The following is a 23,157-nucleotide window of genomic DNA, read 5'->3' on the forward strand; positions in this document are numbered from 1 at the left end:
TTTCTCAAATGTTCTAATTCTGAAAAATAAAATCAGTGACTTTTTCAAACCCCTCCACTTATGACTGAACTACAGAAAACTTAAAATGCATTTGACTTAATTCTTCCAAAGACTAGCCAGTGTTGCTATAGTTGCTCAAATAAATTGTACAGTACCTCTCGAGAATTTTCTATGCCAGCACAGGCTGCTTTGAATATAGATGAAATCCCTAATTTACATTAATTCACCTTCAGACCCAGGTGAAATGTTTCTTGTATTCATCACCACCAGCAACCATTAATCCCTTTCCATTTTGCATCAACGAAAAACAATTTGCATGCCACAGAAGTGCGCTTCTGGTCATGTGTCAAATTCATTTATGGCCAGATATAATTTTTAGATCAGGTTTTACAACGTTCACGTGTTGCCTCAATGCACTAGTTTTGATGTCTTAGAAGCTATTTGAATAAACTCTGTTGTGACAAACTTGAAATATTGTCATAAGACACACCAAAATTAAAATTTTGAATTTAACCACAAAATCCATGCAAACAAAATTCTTAATTGTGGCGTACAGAAACTAAACCATAGCTCCCTTAACTCCCTTTGCATGATTAAGAATTCACTCTTCCTTCCAGGGCTGGAGGAGGACATGAGCTGCTGGACAGTCTGGTGCGGTACTGAGGAAGTTGTAGATACAGAACAAGCCTCTCAGACCCTCACTGGCCCACCATCTAAGCGGTCCTGCTCAATGATGTTGCTCAATAACAAGCACCACGTCTTTCATGATGACATCAAGAGGAATCAAGTCTGGAGAAACATAACATGAAGATTTCCCTAAAAATCCTTTGGGTCCTTGTGGTTTGTTGTCCCATATGCCACAGGGAACAACTCTAGTAATACAGTGTATCTATATAAACATATTCTACAGTACAGACCTGGTCATTTCAAAGTATGTTGCCTTCTATGTATACTTAATAATTTTCTGCAGATGATGTGGGCATGTAATAGGTTGATATAATATAATATAGTAATATAAATACTTTAGGTTGCTACGGTATTTATATTACTTCATTGTGAACTAAGCGGTGAGTGAGTACCATGGGCAGGTGTAATTTGGCTCAATAGCAGAAAACGGTAATTCAGTGGTATTTTATCTTATATTATATTGAGATAAAACTTGTTATTGTGAAAAGTTGAAGCTACATGGCCGGACTTCAAAACTTTCCAGATGTGATGCGCACTATGTTATGGTTTGTTTACGCAGGTAAACCACGGCCGTTCCACCCTTCACCACTGAGGCATCACACACGCGTATGGTTATAATATTTTTCTATATATAAATAAATATGCAGCCACTCGGAGCGCGGTGGCCTCTAGCAGCAGTCCGCTTCCAGCCCCGTCGCGTTTGACTGACAGCTGGAGGAGCCTCCGCCCAGGATCGCTACGAGCCCACAGCCTCCACCCGCTCCGAGGGGCTGCCGGAATGACCGACAATATCCCCCTGCAGCCCGTGAGACGACCGAAAAGGCATGACGGCAAACACAGACACGGGTAAGGCTCCGCGGGCGACGGCTGCGAGCGCGAAGCCGCTTCCCGACGCGTTGTCGACCCGCGCGGCTAGCTTAAGCCGCGGGCGCGTAGCCGCTCGAGCGTCGACGGCGGCGCGTCCACACCGGCCACCGGAGCCGCTGAGACGACGGCGGGGGGTTCGAGGGGGATAATAACGTGTGGACCAGCACGTATACACGTATGAATAAAACGTATGCGCCCGTTCATTAGCCGTTGCAACATCAAGCTAGCGCCAGGCTCCGGGAGGCGCTCTGGTTCCGGGCTTTGGCTGAAGCAAGTGCATCGACGCCCTTGTCAATATTTGCTCCGTTGACGGACGCAAAGCACGCAAACATGTAGGCCCTGGCCGAAAAACACTGTCCTCAACGGAAACGTGCCGCCGGAGCCTTTCGTCCAGCATATAATGTGCTAGGAGACGCGATGATGGAGACACGAAGCTCACACGTCCTCTACTAAACGCAAACAAAGAGGCAGAAATCACCAAAATGCCACGAGGCACAAGTATAACGCACACTACGGTGTGTTTTGTTGTTGTTGGGTGTTTGGGAGCGTTCAGTATCAAAACAATGGTCTTTACATGACATATAAAGGGCATTAAGAGAAGTAATGTTGGAAACAAAAGGCACAATTCAGTTTAGAACCCAAGATGAACATGTGAAAGTATGTGAATCCGCTCCTCCTCCTAATCTGTTCGTTCAGATTGACACATTTTAAATATTAATTATTAAAGTAAACAGGACACATCATAGCTGAAGCGCGACTTTCTCTATGAGAGACCTCTGGCTCATATGAATTGAACAACATGTCAACTGCTTTACACAAGGAACAAAGAGCAGGGAGTGGCTTTACAGTGACAGTGCTCCTTCTTGTTCTTGGTCTGCACAAATACAAGGGTGTCCACTCTGAACGCAGTGTAACTGTGTGTTTGTTTCTCTGTGTACACTCAATACGCCACAGAGGAGCCCCACATGCGGTGCCTGAACCACCGCCGCGTCTTTCACAACGTTCTCCACGAGAGAGACGCTGTCGAGACTTGCGGCGTGTGTTGTGACGCGTCGGTACGAAGCGCTGTTCTCTGCAGGAGGTGACTGAGTGTTTTGGCCGCAGCGTTTCATAACGTGCAGGCTTTTTTCTTTTAAATCTATTAATTACATGCTCCCGTTTTGAGCGAAATGAGTGGAGTTTACCAGATGAAGGCAGTGGTATATTTTGAAAGTTATAACTTCTGTAGACATTGGTTCCAAATCATGGCTGATGAAAAGCATCAAAATACAAACATGTATGACATGAAAAACATTTCAACTGGACGTCTTATTCAAAATCAGTGGTTAATAGTGACACTAACGTGAAGTCATCGTTCCATGTGTTCTTCCTCTCCCAGGTGTTGCCCGTGGTCGAGATGCTGCGGCATGGGCGACCCGCGTCCCCGCACTGTGTGGCTCGGCCACCCAGAGAAGAGGGAGCAGAGGCACCCCAGAAATGTCATTAACAACCAGAAGTACAACTTCTTCACGTTCCTGCCTGCGGTCAGTGTCAGCCAGAGGTCACTCCCCCACACCGAGCCCCGTTAACCGCCGATGCCACCACTCGTTTGTTTGAACGTGGCGCTGATGCACTGAAAAATAGAGCTTTAGAGGAAACCAAACGCAGGTCCTGTGTGACGTAGTGGCCTGATGCTTCACCGGTTCAGTGACTCTGCAGAATGTAGATCATTGTTGTTCAGGCACTGTACACAGAGTACCTGGTCATTTCCAACCTTGTCAAAACGTTACCAGTATAACTTTATTGGTAAATCATGTTACAATAGAAGATAGCCTCTATATGTTTAGACATATGGACGAGGGTTTGGTCAATTGGCTTTGTCACAGATCATGTTACAGCTTTGTCTTAGGTCTGTACAGCTCTGAGATCCTGGTGTTGCTTGCTTTCTAAATGTTATCTGCTGATCTCAGTTCTTGTCAGCAGTATAAGAAGATATACTTAAATAGTGAAATTTATGCTAGGTAGATGTTAGGGGTAGTTTTAACACATCATCCGAGTTACACATGTAGAATAATATGGAACAGGTGGCGTCTTGTCTGGACAGTAGCTACTAATCTGCATGATTTTGACTTCAGTGTTCTACAAGCCTGGTTTACATAAGCATTTGTTTTCTTGACTTTCATTTCAGTCCTATATAATCTTTTTTTTTTTTTTTTCGTATATGAAGGCGCACATTGGAATTAGAAGTCGTAGTAGTGATTTGTTTATAAAGCCGAAGACAAGAGCCAGTTGTTTTTGCATTGCAAATTGTGATGCTTTTTATTTACTTTAAAGAGTTCAAGGAGATCTCCTGACCAGAGTGCATCAGAGTCTTGTTTTTCTCTTTGCATTGTTTTCTCATATGTCACTTCGCCCTCGGCAACGATTATCATATAGCTGCAAAGGAAAGACACAGGCTTCCTTGCACACTGGTTATAATGAAATAGAACAAGGTTGTAATATGTGTGTTGAATTTCTGAGGTACATAATTTCACATTATTCTACTGTGAATTACGGAACCAACGGATACTACTAGATACAACTCAAGACTACTTTTTAAAAACGAAAAACATACATTTGTGTAGGAACAAATATTTTATGTAACAATGAGTCCTAACGTGACATGTTTTATACAGTAGCATATTAACTTATCACTGTTTACTTCTTGTTTTATATTCACAGGTGCTGTTTAATCAGTTCAAGTATTTCTTCAACTTGTACTTTTTGCTCCTGGCCTGCTCCCAGTTTGTCAGTGAGTTGCGCCTAGGTGCTCTCTACACCTACTGGGTCCCTCTGGTATGTGACCTGATCATTATAATTATCTAATCCAATCACTTGATTTAACCTAATGTATCTGATTTCACTACATGTTGAAAAAAGTTGGCATCTCACACTAACAGCATTCACCAGCAGCATTCAGTAACTCATTTTTCCCTCTCCAGGGCCTTGTTTTGATTATTACCATCATGAGAGAGGCCATTGAAGAAATAAGATGCTACCTCAGAGACAAAGAAGTGAACTCTCAGATTTACAGCAAACTTTCAACAAGAGGTAAAGCCCTGGTTATTTTTTAGCTGTTGATAACTAAACCACATTGCTTACTTCTCTACATCAGCGTCTATTAACTGTTGGAGGTTTGTCATATTAAACCTTATTGGGGCTAGGGGAAATGGTGGCTAATTCAAAGCAGAGATGTAAAGTTTACCTCTAAGAGGCCTTGGCCTTGGTATAAAGTGCTACCAGCAATAAAAAGCAGGAGACCTCCTGTGGTTTCCATCAGTTTTCTGTTTTGATGTGCAGCTAGTTTTACCTATAAATGGACTGTTTTCCTCTGTGATAAGAAGCCCTGTGAATATCTTGTGACTTGCCAAAATGTCAGAATTTGTTATTTTGTTTCAAACCAAAGCCTTTTAACAGTTTTTCTTCATAAGATTCTGTGCTTTTGATCGAGAACCTGCCCCATGCAAAAAAGTAGATTTTTTATATGTGTAATGTGTCCCTTTTTTTTGCATTAGTGGAACATAGTTATGTGAAGTTGCATGCACCCTAAACCAATAGCAATATTAATGTGCGTTAATGTCTTACATATGCAAAGCCCAGAGGTCATGACAGGGGTCAAGGGTCAGTGATCTTTTCCAAACAATTTTGCCCTTCATTCCATATGGAATGAGAGAAAAGGTTCCACTCCCCCAACATTCTTTTAAAATCTTCATGGAAAAGTACGTACTTACTTAAATTCTCCAGCTCAAGTCGTGATACATGCAGCTTACGCAAAGACATTAGAATTTTTTTAAAATGTATTTGTGATTAAAAACTCAATTAATAAGATTATTTATACTTTGACATTTTTTGAACATTATTTTTTTGTTCAAATGTTACATTTGTATTCAAAAGAGACAAAAATAAACCTTTCATTATTGTTCATTGTTTTGTTCTGACTTTTAGGCACAGTGAAGGTTAAAAGCAGTGCTATTCAAGTTGGAGATCTTGTCATCGTGGAAAAGGTTTGTTGAAGCTTCTTTCCATCTACATCTCTTTTTGCTTTTGAATTCCAGCAAATAACGAGGGGGTTGTTAATCGTGTGTGTGCTGAGGTGAAAGGAGTTAGTAAAGATTTTGTAATCTTGTGATCAATGCTGACCCTTAGTCTGTCAAACCTAATGCATACCCAAGCAGACATGAGCTTACAGTGCATTTGATTAAATCTTAAACATAGATTTAAACAATAACTATAAATTAACATTAGTTATATATCTTTAATCATTAAAGCCTACTCATGATCATCCCATAGTTTTCACAGGAATCTGTTGCTCCTCATTTGGTCAAAATGGAATCTTTAAATATAAACTGGAAAGCAACCAGTAGGTTTCATCCCAGTTTAGGGATTAAGAAATGTTAAATTTATTTTAGTTTGAAGAACCATAATCGATATTATTCTATCAACCACTTAGCAGTAATCCATGCGTGGATTATTTCTTGGAAATCTGTCTAAATGAATTGAATGGGAGATCTGTCTAGTGCAGTGGAGGGACCAGGTCAGACAGAGTGTAAAAGCTGGTCAGGGTCCTTTTCAGGCCAAGACAGGCTGATTTGCTGGAGGGCTTATTAATTTGACTGACTGACTGCTGGTAATGTGGCACATGAAAAGCTAAAAGCCTTAACTTTTATACAGAGGAAGGAGGAAGTGGAGTCCAGGATCAGGAATTGATGTTTGAATGATGAGCCTTAATTTTTTTTTTGCCTTTTTTTTTCAGAACCAGCGTGTTCCTGCTGACATGATCTTTTTAAGGACCTCTGAAAGAAATGGTAAACATCTGCTGGCCATTCATCTAGATCTCCACAACAGACCAGCTCTCCGGCTGCCGGCTGTGGAAATTACTTGTTTAATAGGTGCTGAGGTGCATGGATTTAACCCTGATCCAGGCCCGGAAGCTTTACAATGTCGGAATTATAATTGGGTCCAGTAATGAACTATCATGTGGTGAAGAGTTCATACTCCATCTAATCCTGATATGGGCATCGCAGACACAACACTGATCTCATCTTCATCTAAGCCTAATTTTGTCATTCAAATTAGAAGATAATAGAAAGGAAAATCAAGTGCCATGCAGAAATCAAATGCAAGGAGAAAAGGAGGCATGATGCGAGGATACCTCATCTGAATAATCAAATATGGATTAGGCCAAGATTTGTCAGTAATAACACATTGATGAATTGCATTGATTATTTGCACATATACAAAAGACACATAAATCCATTCAAAATAACCATTTGTAAGGTACAGCGAATTTCAGTGAATCCAACAGTGAATTAATTGCATTTCAGAAACTCAAATCTACCTTTATTATAAGCTAGAGGTTTCTCCATGCTGTTTGGGCCAAGAAACAAAAGGATTTACTGGAAATAGTGTTTGCTTATCTCCCTTCCATGTGGAGGCCATTAGGTCAATTATGTGCCTAGTCCAGGATTTGGAGTTTTGGGCAGGATGACGCATGCATGCCATCATGGGGGATGGGTTCAGAGGATGCATCCAACTCTGCCTCCAGCACTTGATATTTTTGTGAAATGCAACTCAAACCTTTTAACATCCGATGATGTTCATTTGTGACTTCAGGCTAAAAATTGTGTTGCCCCTCTTTTATTTATTTGTTGTCATTGGCACTTTGTTAGAACATCCAGGAAAGTAGCAGCAGCCGACAGAAGCCTTAACATAATGCAAATGTAAAAATGTACACTAGGCATTATAAGGATTATTTTTGCCCCCTAGGGGTATCTAACATCAGCAACAATGCTTTTCATCTTCCCAGGCTCCTGCTTCCTGCGCACGGACCAGCTCGATGGAGAGACAGACTGGAAACTACGTCTCCCAGTGGCCTGCACACAGAGACTGCCGACTGCTGGCGTGAGTCAAAAATTACAGGAGACCACACATTTCGTAAATGTCTTTCATCAGTTGTTAACTAGACGTGAGTTAAAATTGTACAGAAGAAGAACTGTTCAGTTAAAGATGAACCAGTTTGTGTGTGTAAAAGCAAATATTCAAGTAAAAAAAAATTCATTTAATACTATTGCAACAATTTTTTTTCTGTATTCAGTTTTGTTCGTATAAAGGCAGAATCATTGAAAAAACGAATTACTTTCCTCCACCTGTGCTGCTGTATTTTCGACATGCTTACGTATTGGAGACAGAAACAACCACTATTCTGTTGTCTCAAATGCAAATCAAATTCCATGATATCCTGCTGCCTAATGAAAAGCAATGTGTCTATAACAAAGGTCTATGTTACTGTGACACTGTGAATCAATTCTTCGTTTGTCACTTGTGTTAAACCACTTTTACATGTCTCACAGGATCTTCTCCAAATCCGTTCATACGTATATGCGGAGGAACCAAATATTGATATCCATAACTTTATTGGAACTTTCACCAGGGTAAGTGCTAATGTTTATGAAAACAAAAACTGATGGCAGTTTAACGTTCTTTTGTACAGTATTTGCACATTTGGAAGCAGCTGTAGAAGGCAGCTATAGGGAATATTCATAGTGCCCGAGTAACACAGAGCATTACTTTGTTAGAATAGTTAGGAAATGAGAAGTGTTATCAGATCATTTCCACTTTCTGTTCACCAACAATCTACGTAATGATCATTATTTTGTATATTATTTTGTTTTAATGTTACAGGAAGACGGAGACCCTCCAGTCAATGAAAGTCTCAGCATTGAGAACACATTGTGGGCCAGCACTGTTGTCGCCTCTGGTAAGTATCTAACTGGTATTGTAGCTGTCTAGGACATAATCAGGACCAGCTCCCTTGATCTTAACCTCTCAAGTATTACATATACGCTAAGTAGACACAAAGAAGTGGGAAGTGAAACCTTTTTCATTTTGCAATTTTTAATTGGGGGGATATCTTCTATATTAAAAGGGGTTTACTTTATTATAGTGAATATAATAGTGAATAGAAAAATCATTATAGATGTCTGGCAAACATCTTCTTGGCATATGTCGCTTTATGTTCCTTTATTGTATTGCCTTAGGATTCTTCTGTTTTTTTTCTTTCTCTCACTCCAGGCACAGTGGTAGGGGTTGTGATTTACACAGGAAAGGAGCTGCGCAGTGTCATGAACACCTCCAACCCAAGGCATAAGGTACAGTCATGTGAACTACTGCCTTTGGCCATTGCTGGCTCATTTAGTTTGCACAAATATCAATTTAGCTTTTGATTCACTAGATTTTTTGTGAATCAATTTATTGGAATATTACATACAATAATTTTGATGCATTATGTTTTGTCTTATAGGTTGGATTATTTGACTTGGAAGTTAATTGTTTGACTAAGATCCTCTTTGGGGCCTTGGTGGTGGTGTCACTGGTCATGGTGGCCCTGCAGCACTTTGCTGGTCGTTGGTACCTCCAGATTTTTCGCTTCCTACTTCTCTTCTCCCACATTGTACCCATTAGGTGCGAACGGAAATGAAACATCAAAGAGCCGTGTTGTGTTTATGTGTACACACTAATTTTTTAATTCACTAATTGTTTTATTTGATGCAGTTTGCGTGTCAATCTGGATATGGGGAAGATGGTTTTCAGTTGGATGATTAAAAAAGATGCCAAGATCCCTGGGACTCTGGTTAGGGCTAGTACCATACCTGAACAGCTTGGGCGCATCTCCTACCTGCTGACAGACAAAACAGGTTAGACTAAAGGAGACAGTGACACCAGCACACTTTTTTTCACACAGTCTTAGAGTTACCCTAATGCTGAGGATTTATCAGGAAAGTATTCATTAGATTTAACTCATTTCCTTCACTGCAGGTTTTTGCTTTGTTGTAGGTTTTCTAATTGGAGACCTGCTTCTTATTGGATCCTTAAATAATAAAATAAAATCCCTATACATACACATGCCTTCAGAGCACTACACTTCCAACTTCCTTTGACGCAATGTGTTATCCATCAGATTTACAACCCTCATGTCCCATAAACTGATCACCCGTTTCTCTATGCAGACCTTGGGTCTAATACCAGTGGGGCCTGCAGGTCTAGCTAATGTACCAGGGGCCCCTGCTCTCTTTTTGATATACTGACAGAAAGCACTTCAGATCTTAGATTTAGATCTTTGGATGAATGAATAAAACGAAGCTGACACTAGTGGGAATACTTTTGAAAAATCTGGAACTGTAAAAAAACAGTTCTATGTGGACTTACTGTTGTTACTTTTCTATTTTAACATCTGTACTAACATTTTCACCAGGGACTCTGACCCAAAATGAAATGGTCTTCCGGCGGCTCCATCTTGGGACTGTGTCCTATGGGATGGATTCAATGGATGAAGTACTCAGTCATGTGTTCAGCGCCTACACACAGGTAAAAAACAATATAAATGAGATATAAACAGAATTGCTCAGAATATCTAGAAAACAAAGAGTAAATTGCAGAAGAATTGGAAAAAATAGACATCTGTGTTTTATGAGATATATGAATTTTTAATTATTGTTTGGTTGAGTGGGCTCTTTGTCCCCTTTGACACCAGAGGTTAGTAAAGCAAGAAGCAACAAGCCCACAAGCAAAGTACTGACCTGACTTTTTTTAAATGACCATCATTAACCCCTGGAACACGTCGCTTTCCAAAAATAGGCCACAATGCAAAAGCACGATTCATTGTTCATACTTGGTTTACACATCTGTTTATATTTATGTTCATGCTGAAACTGGGGTTAGTGGAGCAATTAGTGTTGCACACTGAAACTATACATTTCCTATAAACATTTCTGTTTTAGTTTTGAACACACATTATTTAATGATTATCTTCTGTAATTGTCCTTAGCCCACACATGACCTCCCAGCTTCCAGGGGACCCACAGCCACTAAGGTCCGTAAGACCATCAGCAGTAGAGTTCACGAGGCTGTGAAGGCCATCGCCCTGGTGCACAACGTGACACCCGTGTATGAGTCCAATGGGGTGACAGACCAAGCGGAGGCTGAGCAACATTATGAAGACACATGCAGAGTCTACCAGGCTTCCAGCCCAGATGAGGTATGATAAGCAGTCACACATTATCAGCACAGGGATTTAAGTGTTACTTACTTAAACTACGATAAGACACTGGCATTTTCTCGATGAGCTTCATGAGGTCGTCGCCTGAAATGATTTTCATTTCACAACTGCCTTGTCAGGGTTCATTTGTGGAATTTCTTTCCTTAATGGGGTCATGATAATAAAAAAAACAATAAAATTTGATGTCCCAACATTTGACCAGGTAGTGTGTGTGTATATACTGTAGATGCAAGTTGAAAACAAAATAATTTGCTTGACATGCATTAATATCTAAACAACCCTGTTCTCTGTAATTTATGACGACAGGCGAAAAGATTAAGATAAAAATATGAAGAAAAATACACAAAAACTGACGTTTGAATCACTTCTTTTCAGCTCATTAAAATAACTTGCTTGCTTTGTGGTTCTTCTGCCACAAACAAATTGGCTGCAGGCTTTTTTCAGTCCAGTTAGGAAATAACTGCCAATTTTAACAAGGTGGTGCTGTTGTGGTAGCCACTAGACCCAACAATGTCTCAGCAGTGAATATTGCTAGACTAAGCACAATCTTCATATTTTCCAGCCTAGTGATAAATGTTAGAGCTGTTCTGATGTTGAAGCACTACTCAGACAATGTGTCACACACACACACACACACACACACACACATACACACCCCCACACACACACCCACACACACTGTTGCTTGAAATTCAAGCAATGATCCATTAAGTTAACAGTTGTCTTCCTGAATGTTTTTTTGAGTTTCTTGAAAAACAGACTACTCCTTTGTGGTGTTGATAGGTGTCGCTGGTGCAGTGGACTGAGAGTGTTGGGTTGACACTGGTGGGAAGAGATCAGTCCACCATTCAACTACGGACCCCTACTGGCCAAATACTGAACTTTACCATCCTACAAATATTCCCCTTCACTTACGAGAGCAAAAGAATGGGCATAATTGTGCGGGTGAGTGCCATTATGATTTCATTACTGAGAAATGTTCTCATGTGCCCCTTGAACTGCAGCAGCTGCTGTGTATGTTTTCTTTTTATATGACCTTAACTAACTGAAGTGCCACCTTCTGCGGTACATTATTAGTATATGTTAGTGGTTGTTGCCTGGAGACTGATTGTGACTCAACATGGGCTTTAACAAAAAATGCTTTTATTATTAGATTATTGGTTGTGATTGTGTGTTAACTAAGAGACACCTCACCCTAGAATAACCTCTGACTAACTATGATGACTAAGTTTATTTTGGTTGGCTGGCAGAAAAACTCAGGAAGCCTGGGATTTTCAAACCGAGCTTCCTTGTGATAATATTTCCAAATTCTGTTTGAATCACTAATGTAGGTGAAGATGGATGGATGTTTGAATTCTTTGTTAACTGCAAAAATAAGTTATGCTGGACAACATGAAGTACTAAAATATTGTGCACTGTGTGCTCACATGGCTTTAAGCTGAAAATATTGTGGTGGTGGTGTTGCTGTTGTTGTTTTTTTTTCTAGGATGAAATGACAGGTGAGATCACTTTCTACATGAAGGGTGCTGATGTGGTGATGGCAGGCATCGTCCAGTATAATGACTGGCTGGAGGAGGAGGTCATTTTTTTGTTTCTTTTCATAAATTAGTAATTCTCTTTGAATTTTATTCTCTCTTAGAAATAATTGATATATTGATGATGAATCCAGATGTTGTTTTCTCAAATTTCTAGTGTGGAAACATGGCAAGGGAGGGGTTGAGGGTTCTTGTGGTCTCCAAAAAGTCCCTGACAGAGGAGCAGTATCAAGACTTTGAGGTAAGCACCGTCTCAGCTGAGGCAGTTCTAGTTGTATATGTTTCATGTTTGGTAAATCCAGTGAAGTTAATTAACAGATAAGGCAAACCAATGCAACAAGTTCTGCAGACATGCTCTTTACTTTAAAATGTCAAATGGTGTTTCTGGATAATTAGACTAACCTCTGACCCCCCCCCCCCCCCCCCCCCCCCCCCCACGCACACATTCAAGCCCCACTCATTGTTTGAACAGGGCAGGGCTCTCTTCCCTGCAGTCTTAGCCCCAAGCAATTACAGTCTATAAGTCTGTGAGCAGAGCTGGTGGGCAGCAGTGAGTCACCACCAACTGAGTCACACAGTTTGGGTTCCTGTATGAGTCACACACTTGTTTTCGCTTTATCTTACTCACAGAGTGCCCTGGAGCCAGAGTGCTGGAGATTAGGGCGTTGACCAATTGATCATGTTCTTTTATTTAATTTATTTTGTATTTGAAATAAGTTTCGGGGCAGTATATGACAATGCATATTTAAGTCAAATTGTGACATGCAACATATTTTATTGCATGTTCAATCAGATCTATCTTGCACACTGTTTATTTTCTGTGTAGGCTACAAAATTCTCCTCATGTATCCATTTTGAAATGAGGCGTCCTTGTTTTTTGTGTTTCACCAGTGTCTATTGGTAACATTTGGCAGTATCATCTCTTTGGTCTTGCAAGCTTTGATTCAATAGATGCCCGCCCCTCCTCTGCTCCCCAGGCGAGGTATGTCCAGGCCAAGCTCAGCGTCCATGACCGCTCCCTGAAGGTGGCCACGGTGATCGAGAGTCTGGAGATGGAGATGGAGCTGCTGTGTCTGACAGGGGTGGAGGACCAACTTCAGGCCGATGTCAGGCCCACGCTTGAGATCCTTCGCAACGCAGGCATTAAGGTCTAGAGGGACAGATGGATTTATGTTTTACAATGTCACCAAGCAGGACATGTGTTTCTCATACCTCCCTAAAAACAGACCCTTTCTGGTTTTTCTGTTGAAAAATCAAGGTGCTACTAACCTTTTCAGTTTGTCTACGAAACAAATGTAATTTCTATACCACATTGTCATGACTGATCTCATTAGCACAGCAGACAGACATAAGAGTTATGGGGTGGGATTCTTTTGTTTGATGCTGACCTTATATTAACTACTTTAGCTGACACAGTATTTTTTATTATAATCACATGCCTGTAGGTTTGGATGCTAACAGGAGACAAACTTGAAACAGCCACATGCACAGCTAAGAACGCCCATCTGATCACCCGCAACCAGGACATCCACATCTTCAGACCTGTGAGTACCCCTCCCTCTCCCCTTGTCTATGAGGTGGTGAATGCTGGGTTTCATTTGCAAACGGTTCACCTCAGTTCATTTCTGACCTAATGTCATCTATTCTGTGTAACCAAATCCCATTAGCTAGTGGTAATCCAAGCCCACACAACTGCACATGCAACCTAAGCCAGTGTCTGCAGCTGGATAAGTCACCGCTCACCAGCGAAAGTGTCCAAAACACTGTCGAAAAGAACAAACGGAACTTCGCTCAAGCTGAGGGGAGAAAGCAGCTGAACCGCTCCCACAGGGAATGTGTAGAGGGCTCACTTCCTGATTTGTTTTGCAGGTCTGGCGCCTCTTTGATAGCCCCTTCTGCCTTCTCCTCTGGAGCGGTGCCAGAGCAGAAAGAGAGGCTGCCACATAGGAAGGTTACAACTTGCGTACAACTGAGGTTACTGGAAGAGAATAACAATGGTTGGCATGGCTTGAAAACCTCTGTCCCAGCGGACGAGGTGCTGACTGAGCCTGCCACACACATCTGGATTAGTTTCCTGGTGGCCACCAAGGTCTAATATGGATTGACGTATAAATTGTCAGCGGTCGAAGAACAGTCGTACCAGAGCATAGCTTCTGTTGACAGATCAACATTGTGCCTCACCGGTGTTGAATATTTGGAATTGTTTCTTTTATCTGGAGGCTTTTAAAAACTAAATTTGAATCTGACACAAATGTTGGGAGTTTAACTGGACAATGCTCTCTCTTTGGTGCTGCACATTAAAGTGTGTTTTGCCTTATTGTTTCAACGTGGGTTATTTTTGTGCATGTGTTTGGTCCACGTTCACTATGGTTGCTGTCTGTATCAATGGTGCGTTCAGATATGAATGAATAATCAATTTATTTTTTACTATTTTTGATAACTACTAGTAATTCATTTTTATTTAATATTTGTACATCAGATTTTAAAAAGTTATTCATATAGATTAGATAATTGTATGATCTTGACTTCATTCAGTTCATACACAAAGATGACACTAGCAAAGATATGCATCACTGTGATAATGGTTTCTTTAGTTTAGATGGTATACAGCCTTATGTTAACATTTGCATTATAGTAAAGTAATTGTTCTACAGATTAGATCAGAATGCACTTTGAACTACTTGTTTTGTGTCCATTTTTGATCATATTTGTAAATGTGAATACCATTTGTTATAGGTGACAACACGAGGGGAAGCTCACCTGGAGCTCAACGCTTTCAGGAGGAAACACGACTGTGCACTGGTGATATCGGGCGACTCACTCGAGGTGAAATTCTGGCCTCTTCAATGGTCGCTGGTTAAAACCACTTTCTAGACTATTGAAGTTAAACTGGAAGTCAAGTTGAGCTGGTTATATGAGGAAGCTTGAATTGCTCACATGTTTCTGTCTTTCAGGTCTGTCTAAAATACTATGAATATGAGTTCATGGAGCTTGCGTGTCAGTGTCCGGCTGTGGTTTGCTGCCGATGCACCCCGACTCAGAAAGCTCAGATAGTCCGGCTGCTGCAGGAGCGCACAGGCAAACTTACCTGCGCAGTAGGTGAGACGACAGTAGAAGGTCTTGAACAGCTTTCAGTTCATCCCGTGTTCTCTATTATTTTTGTTGTTTTGTCTTTTTAAAACCCTTTCACTGGTACTCCTAGTTTAAACATTAATAAAATACCATTAATTCGATTTTCCTTCAGACAGATATCTGATTGGTAGCAAGTACAAATCAGATATCTGACCATCTGTTTTTTTTTTCTTAAATACATGAATCTTATGGCGTTGCTCACAATGCTCTCACGAGCTTATGTGGGTGAATCACTGGCTGATGTGAATCCTGACACTTCCATGGCTTTTGTTTTCTCCTAGGGGACGGAGGAAACGATGTCAGCATGATCCAGGAAGCTGATTGTGGCGTGGGAGTAGAGGGAAAAGTAAGAATCTCTCCAACTCAGCGCCTGTCACTGACGTGACATTTACAGACTTTTGCTTTGTGTTTCCTGTCAAGATCTCTCTCATGATGATTCCTCTATATGTGGGTCTATTGTCTGAGTAGAGGAAACATAGATGACAGGATGGTTTTTTGCTTTGGTAAAAGTCTTTCATCATCTTATATGTTCTTGTATCGCTATAGCTTTGCTATAAAAGTGGATGGTTTGCTCATAGATGGTGACAAAACATGAAATTGATCTTTTTAAATGTTATATTTTCTTAAGCAAAAGGTTGATCTGTGGAGGAATAAAACTATGAAGGCCTCGTTTAGAGCAGCACCTTGTTTAATGTTATGTTCTTACTACCCTGTTTTCTCTGTTTCTCACAGGAAGGGAAACAGGCCTCGTTGGCTGCAGACTTCTCAGTGACTCAGTTTAAACATTTAGGTCGTCTCCTCATGGTTCACGGTCGTAACAGTTACAAAAGGTCTGCAGCCCTCAGCCAGTTTGTCATTCACAGGAGCCTGTGCATCAGCACCATGCAGGTAGAGTTCGACTGAAACATGGTGCAGTTTAGGTGTACATAGGAAGTCATGATGCAAGTTTATCTTATCTACACAAGTGTCTTTCAGTTCCTTTGAGTTTCACAACAGATGTTAGATGTTGTAACCGATGAGATTAACTTTAAAACTCTACCATTGCTATACATTTAAAAGCACTGTTGCCATTTCATGCCAAACTGCATTACAGTATGAAACCTTGGTGTCCCATCTGTTGTATCCCATCTCTTAAATATCCATACTCATCTATTTGTCTTATTGGAGTCTTATACACACACATTGTGTACTGTATTTCATTTCACTTGCTGAGACATTAACCCTTTGTGTGTTAGTATAGCAGGCCTGCTGGTTGTAGTATCTGGAAAATGTCTTGGTATTGTTAATGTCATTTGAGTAGTTTTATGAAATGAAAATTTAATTTTCTCCTCCTCCCTCAGGCGGTTTTCTCCTCTGTTTTCTACTTTGCGTCAGTCCCTCTGTACCAAGGATTCCTGATTATTGGGTAAGGTACAAACTCTGTATGCCGATGACCTATTAAGCACTTGCCTGCCTTGCTTCCACTGTTATAGAGCAGTGATAAAAGGCACAAAGGGGCAAAATATGAAAGTATTGACTTCTGGACCTGATACTTTTTACTGCTGGTTCATGAGCCTCTGTAGCACATTTTCCACACAGACAACACATGTTTTTGTCTGTTTCAGCTACTCCACCATCTACACCATGTTTCCTGTCTTTTCTCTGGTGTTGGACAAAGATGTTAAGTCAGAAGTTGCCATGTTATACCCAGAATTATACAAAGATCTGCTCAAGGTATTGAATAGTTGCTCATCTTGAATGTCACAATACAGCTGTACAAAACGAACAGTAAACATGTAATGTGTGTTTTTCTTCCATAGGGCCGACCTCTGTCTTTCAAGACATTTCTTATATGGGTGCTGATAAGTATCTATCAAGGTAAATAAATTTCAGTTTACACATTCATCTATTGTACAGATGGTTGAACATTAGACCTGTTTTTGCCCTGACATGCAGTGTGAATTGTAGTTCTTAAAAAAAAAAAGTCCACATCATTATGGGTTATTAGTATATTGTTATTTTTTTGCCCTCCTTATTGGAGATTGATGTTTTGTATTTAAAATATCTAGAGAAAGAACTTATATGACCCTAGCATCATAAACTGAAATTAATATTCTTTTCTCTAACTGTTTTAGATCTTCCTAATTTTGATCTGTTGAATGTGACAAGTCATTTTTAAATGTAAATTCTTTTGCCTTTTGCAGGGAGCATCATCATGTACGGGGCGCTGCTTCTGTTTGAGTCTGAGTTCGTCCACATCGTGGCCATTTCCTTCACCTCTCTGATCCTGACCGAGCTCTTGATGGTGGCCTTGACCGTTCAGACGTGGCATTGGCTCATGATCGTTGGCGAGCTCCTCAGCTTGGCTTGTTACGTGGCCTCGCTCGTTTTCCTGCACGAGTTCATAGGTGAGCGGACACAGCAGCACACTCTAAACCTGCTCACTCAGTGACAGAGCTTGTGACTTTGTATTTCGTACAGACAAAAATAATAAACCTAATATAGATGATTGTGTTGCGGCTGACCTTGAAATCATACGTCAGCATTCGGCAGACCATCTCATTATTTACTGCCTCTGGTGTACAATAAGCTGTGGTATGCTGCATATTAGGAAGTCTAAAGGTGAGTGCATTGAGAAAACTGTCCTGTTTTGGACAAAGCTCCGGCACGCTGGAGCTTCAAAGAGGAAATACCAACAGTCCTGTTAGTTTCCTGTGGACAGCTATGTTTCATGTGTTTACAGTAGAAAAGTTGGTAGAATACACTATCCACAGAACGTTTTCTGACTATTGTAGGGAGCAGTGTTTGTATTGCTGATTGTACCACCAGCCAGTTTTAGTGGAGCCAAATTAGGACCTGTGACATACACAATTCTCTAACCAAAGGCTTTCCAAAGTTTTATTTTTGGCTTTATGTGGGGCGTGGAACTCCCATTTTCATCCTACAATCTTGACCACTGAGAATCATGACTGGCATGTGGTCCAGCGTACCCTTTCTGCACACTTTTCTTCTATTCTTAAAGTCGATTGAAATTGATTTTGAAGGTTTTTTTCCCTTGCTTGTGCCCATTTCTATTTCAGGCGCATTTTTATGAAAGGACATAAGTTCAGTTTTCTCTGTTCTGCATTCAGAACAGCTGCTAAGGCTCCAACTGCTGCTCCATTAGCTCCTGTAATGGATTGAATTGTGCTCTTAATTAAATTGTCATTACAAGACGTATTCAAACTGTGAGGTCGACTGCCTGCAGCGATCTGCAAACAGCAGGGAAACACTTGTAGTTGGCTTCTTATAAATGTGGCCAGTTGCAGCACAGTTTGTGGAGGAATTCAGTGAAATTTAAGGCTCTTAGCTCTTGATCTTTTGCAGTTTATTTAAAAATTTGTGGTGCTGCTCAGACACCTTTTTTTAGGGTTACTCAAAGTTTCATAGTTTTGTGTGTGATTGAACTTGGATTATATTGAAAAAATACACTTACACTCTAAACTTGTTTTAAAACTTCAGTTGTTTGATGAATAAATATATCTGAAATGTGATGGAACAACCCTTTCCCTTTTGCTTTACCAGACGTGTACTTCATCACCACGGTATCATTTCTGTGGAAGGTGACAGTCATCACGCTGGTGAGCTGTCTGCCTTTGTACATCCTCAAGTACCTGCGTCGCCGCTTCTCCCCACCCAGCTACTCCAAACTGACCACCTAAAGAAGTGAGACCAGGCTTCTGCGAAAACACTAACGCGTCTGTCAGTTCACCCGACAGTGCTGCGCTTAAAAAGGGACTCAATCATGGATTTATCTCCTTTAATTTGTTGTAAAGAGTTCTGGGAGTTTTGCCAGTGGACAGGTTCTGCCTGAGTTTTTTTTTATTCCTATCAGGAAAAAGTAACTGAGATATTTGCATGTCTTGAATTTCTCAATTCTCAGTTCCATCTTAAATCAAGGTCATTTTAATTGCTGGACACTGAATTGATAAAGCATTCTCACAGAGGACTGTATTACACTCAACAGTTTCTACGTGGAGTGGGTGATTGCATGGTTAAAAAAAGTTAACTGGTCAGAGTTTGCACAAAACACATCTGTAATTTTGTACATTTGTTTATGCGTCACCCCAATGGTACGTCCTGACCCTGCAGAGGTGGCGTGGTTGTTTATTTTAGCATGACCCATGATGTCTGATGTTAAATTGGTCTGTGTTTCTTTGTATGGACCCTGAGTTGTTAGTGTTTGTGGAGCGCGGTCAAAACAGCCATAAAGGAGTCCTGGTTATTTGAAGCTCAACCTTTCACTGAGTGTCCAGACGGGCCTGCGTCTGCCTGGGAACACGCAGCTTCTTATGTGGCTGCTCAGGCAGGCCAGCTCTGGCCATGCCTCAGCACTGCACGATGACTCACTGTAACATTGACCTGTTACAGTGTCTAATGCTTCAAGCCTGTTCGGCTGTGAAAGATGAAAGGGAGCCAAACATGAATACATACCTTAATATTGTCAGGAAGTGTTACTGCTGCACATGATATGCTACTACTGTGTCTTCGCTCTTAGGTTTTCATTTCAGTCATTAGTGGTGTGAGGATGGAGTTGCTGTAAATAGTCAAACTGACAAAATAACATGTCCTCTCATTTCAATGATATTTAACTTGTAAAAATGCTCATTTCTCATTTCACTTTATAAATATTTGTATCCAACGGTGTCCATGGTGCCATAATAGTCATTCCTCAGTTAAGTCAGATTAAATCCCCACCAAATTTAGGAATTATCTTTAGAGACAAGGATTATATTTTTTTCTGTTGAATACATTTCACACATTGGTTTACTTGGGTGTAAATAACTGTTTTCTTTTAAATTTATTAACATGTTTTATTTATTAGTAATAATTGCACTCAAATGAACAAAAAACAAAAAGGGAGGATTGTATTTGTCAATGTTGTGAAGATGATGATTATGATGATGATGATGAAGATCAATAAATCCCATGTTTTATTGTCTTATGTCTCCAATTTCAAGTTGTTACTACACAGAAAGTATTTAGGATAAATATACTGGGTTTTTTTTCATGGAGTAGATTGATAACTTGGAAAAAAAATACTCATACAGTACACTAAGTTGCAACACCAAGTCACAACTCCACATACACAACAACTAACAGATCTAAATATGGTTTAATAATAATAATTATTGAAACTATTGATAATTAATACAACCTTTTATTAATTAGGCTGATTGTGACTGAGGCCATTATTTTTGCTTTAATTGAATAGTGAGTAAAACAAGACAGTTATGTGATAATCCACTCGTACGTGAAAATGCTCAGTTTGTAGGCAACAGCACTCCTGGTTAGTCTCTGTTTAGTTTCAGGCTCTCATGAGGTGTGACTGACACAGTGCATACTGTACACTGACATACACGCTGGGCAGAGTCCCCTGAAGCCTGGAGGCTTTGTTTTCACCCCAACTGCTTTACAGCCAAATCCTGCTCAGCACCAGAACCCAAAACAGTGAAAAAATACAACTATTAATAATGCATAATACTAAGTAGACATAAATTCATAGTTTTTATATTGAGCTTTTTTAATTATTCATGTAGTTACAAGTCTTATGTAGTTTTAAATCTTACTCAGCATTGTGATTTTAATTGGATTAGATTATTAGATATAAAGTCATAAAATCTTTTCCACTTAGAAACAAGCCTGTCTTTTATTGTTTAGGCCTAAAAACTACAGTGTCTGTTGAGCTTTTTCTCTTGTTCCACTGCCCAAATGCCTGAGCTATAGCATTAAAAGAAACCAATTAACTTAATCAGTCCAATGAAAGCTGATGTTCCATTCCAGGGTCAATGGATGCTTGCTAACCCCAACAGTGGAGATCTTTCCTCCCCTCCTGTAGCCAGCAATGGAAGCCCACCCCCACCCGTAGGTCCACCGCCAGATCCACAATCTATTCAGAAATGTACTTTGCACTTTATAGGGTTTAGATTTTCAGACTTTTAGAAAGCAGTAGCTTACATCCATTACATAACATTTCCACACTCATTATCACCGGGTCGGTTTATTTTATCTTTAATGCTTCACGACATGGAATTTGTTTCCACCTCCCGGTCCAAATCCAAATGGAAGACTACCATGCTAGACTATGCAACATGATACACCACAGAATGTCAGGGTCCTGACTGGGTCGGTTAGTGTAGATGATGGTATGGAACCATCTGGGACCCACAACCACCCTTCAGTCCAAAGCAAACCACAAAACCCGGGTCGCTGGGCCGGCGCCAGCTTCCAGGACACAACACTGAGCACACTCAGGGCGTGTGAGGTGCTGTAGGTTCACCTTCTGCATCACATCTAGTTGGTTAAATGTCAGTTTAAATCTAATCTGTTCAAAGATGTCTGGATTAGGTTTGCAAACACAGATGTATGATATAGAATGACAGCGAGTGCTGAACAAGCTGAAGATGGATTGTTTTCTTCCCTGCGTCTACAGCAGATTTTGTCAATGACAGACGCCTCATAGAAATCTCGCGAAGCGTGAACACACACCCTGCTCTGGGAGTATTTATAGCTCCTCTGGCCTGGAATGCTTTGTTTGGTTTTAACACCTACAAGCAGGAAGAGCTGCTGATGCAATTCCCTGCCTCTCCCTGTGATTCCTAATGTTAATGCCACTTTAAACAACACACAGAAACTGCCCCGGTCGCTTTAAGACTGGCTGGATTAGATGCCTGTTTATAAACACTGCAGCTAGGATGAAATGAATGAAGTTGTAATGGGAGGGATGCTCCATACAGCAATAAGGTTTTCTGTTGTTTTGACTACCAAATATTGACTTAGCATCGGTACTGGGCTGAGAATAGATAGGACTTATGAAAGTCAGTGATGAATGTATAAATTTGGAAACCTGGATGGAGAAGACACGAGGAGGTCTGATACGCTGAACGGAAAAAGGGAAAAATCCATAAGCTGCTGTTCTGCTGCTGCTGCTGCTTTTCCAGTGCACCTAAGACACGTGAGGTGTTTCTACAAACATTCAGAGAATCAATCAGTGTTACATAAGGAGGAGCTGTTGTCCAGTGATGTATGTAGAGTACTTTGCATGGTGATGGAACATATTAGTCCATTTGTACAATTGGGGAAAAGAGGAAAATGTTTTCCAGGGATCTCTAGTTTGGGCAGGAAGAAAATCGGATTCCTTATTGCGCAATGACATACCAGCACTGCCTGGAGTGGAATCCTGCCAGCAGCAACCTAAGCAGACACACTCATGTTAAAGATACAGTTCCTTAAAGCCTATTTTATCATAGATGTGTTAACAACAACACAATAAACTGTTGTTATTAGACATAATAATGAAGCTCCTATCTTTTAGCTCAAATTGTGGCACTGCATTGTTTCAGTGTCTCGTTTGTTCATTTTTAAATAACACTAGTTTTATTAGATTGGAAAACCTACAGCCTCCTGTTTGATCCATATTTTGTCGAGTTAGAACAAGACGAACTGAGTTATTGCTAACAAGAAGACTACAACTGCCAAATTAGAGAGCAGATGGAGGAACCCGCGCCCGGCTCCGTCCCCTGGGGTTCCTTGGAACGCTTCCCGCGACAGACTGTACATTATCTGTTACGCATCAAAGCGCCTCTGCGTGCATTTAAAGGCTTAATTACATAGGTTGCACTTGGAAAACTGAAAGTGGGGCAAAGCTCTAAGCCCGGCAGCTCAGTGAGGTCCTTTACAGGGATGGAAAATACTGCATGGACTCAAAAAAAAGAAAATGCAAACAAGCAAACTCAGCCGTGTGGACGCGAGCACTTTTCCTTTCCTAAATGTATGATCTGAGCTGGAGTGGAGCTCCGTAACATCTGGTCCACGAGGCTGCTGGACGTCACCCCCAGAACGTCC

General features: G+C 40.7%; 1 protein-coding gene across 1 annotated transcript; it reads left to right on the forward strand.

Moving 5' to 3' along the window:
- Nucleotides 1-1,323: 1,323 nt before the first annotated feature.
- LOC114858888 (probable phospholipid-transporting ATPase IIA) lies at nucleotides 1,324-20,254 on the forward strand. Its single transcript, XM_029156559.3, has 28 exons — nucleotides 1,324-1,533; nucleotides 2,933-3,077; nucleotides 4,255-4,368; nucleotides 4,515-4,623; nucleotides 5,518-5,576; nucleotides 6,326-6,377; nucleotides 7,379-7,473; nucleotides 7,923-8,003; nucleotides 8,254-8,329; nucleotides 8,644-8,720; nucleotides 8,873-9,033; nucleotides 9,124-9,266; nucleotides 9,824-9,936; nucleotides 10,397-10,606; nucleotides 11,411-11,572; nucleotides 12,114-12,206; nucleotides 12,320-12,403; nucleotides 13,140-13,310; nucleotides 13,608-13,706; nucleotides 14,899-14,988; nucleotides 15,117-15,261; nucleotides 15,576-15,640; nucleotides 16,027-16,182; nucleotides 16,635-16,699; nucleotides 16,899-17,007; nucleotides 17,094-17,151; nucleotides 17,478-17,681; nucleotides 18,838-20,254. The coding sequence occupies exons 1-28, from the start codon at nucleotides 1,466-1,468 to the stop codon at nucleotides 18,972-18,974; spliced, it is 3,141 nt and encodes a 1,046-aa protein (XP_029012392.1). The 5' UTR covers nucleotides 1,324-1,465; the 3' UTR covers nucleotides 18,975-20,254.
- Nucleotides 20,255-23,157: the final 2,903 nt, after the last annotated feature.

This window comes from Betta splendens, chromosome 7 (genome assembly GCF_900634795.4).
Source record: "Betta splendens chromosome 7, fBetSpl5.4, whole genome shotgun sequence".
Taxonomy (NCBI): domain Eukaryota; kingdom Metazoa; phylum Chordata; class Actinopteri; order Anabantiformes; family Osphronemidae; genus Betta; species Betta splendens.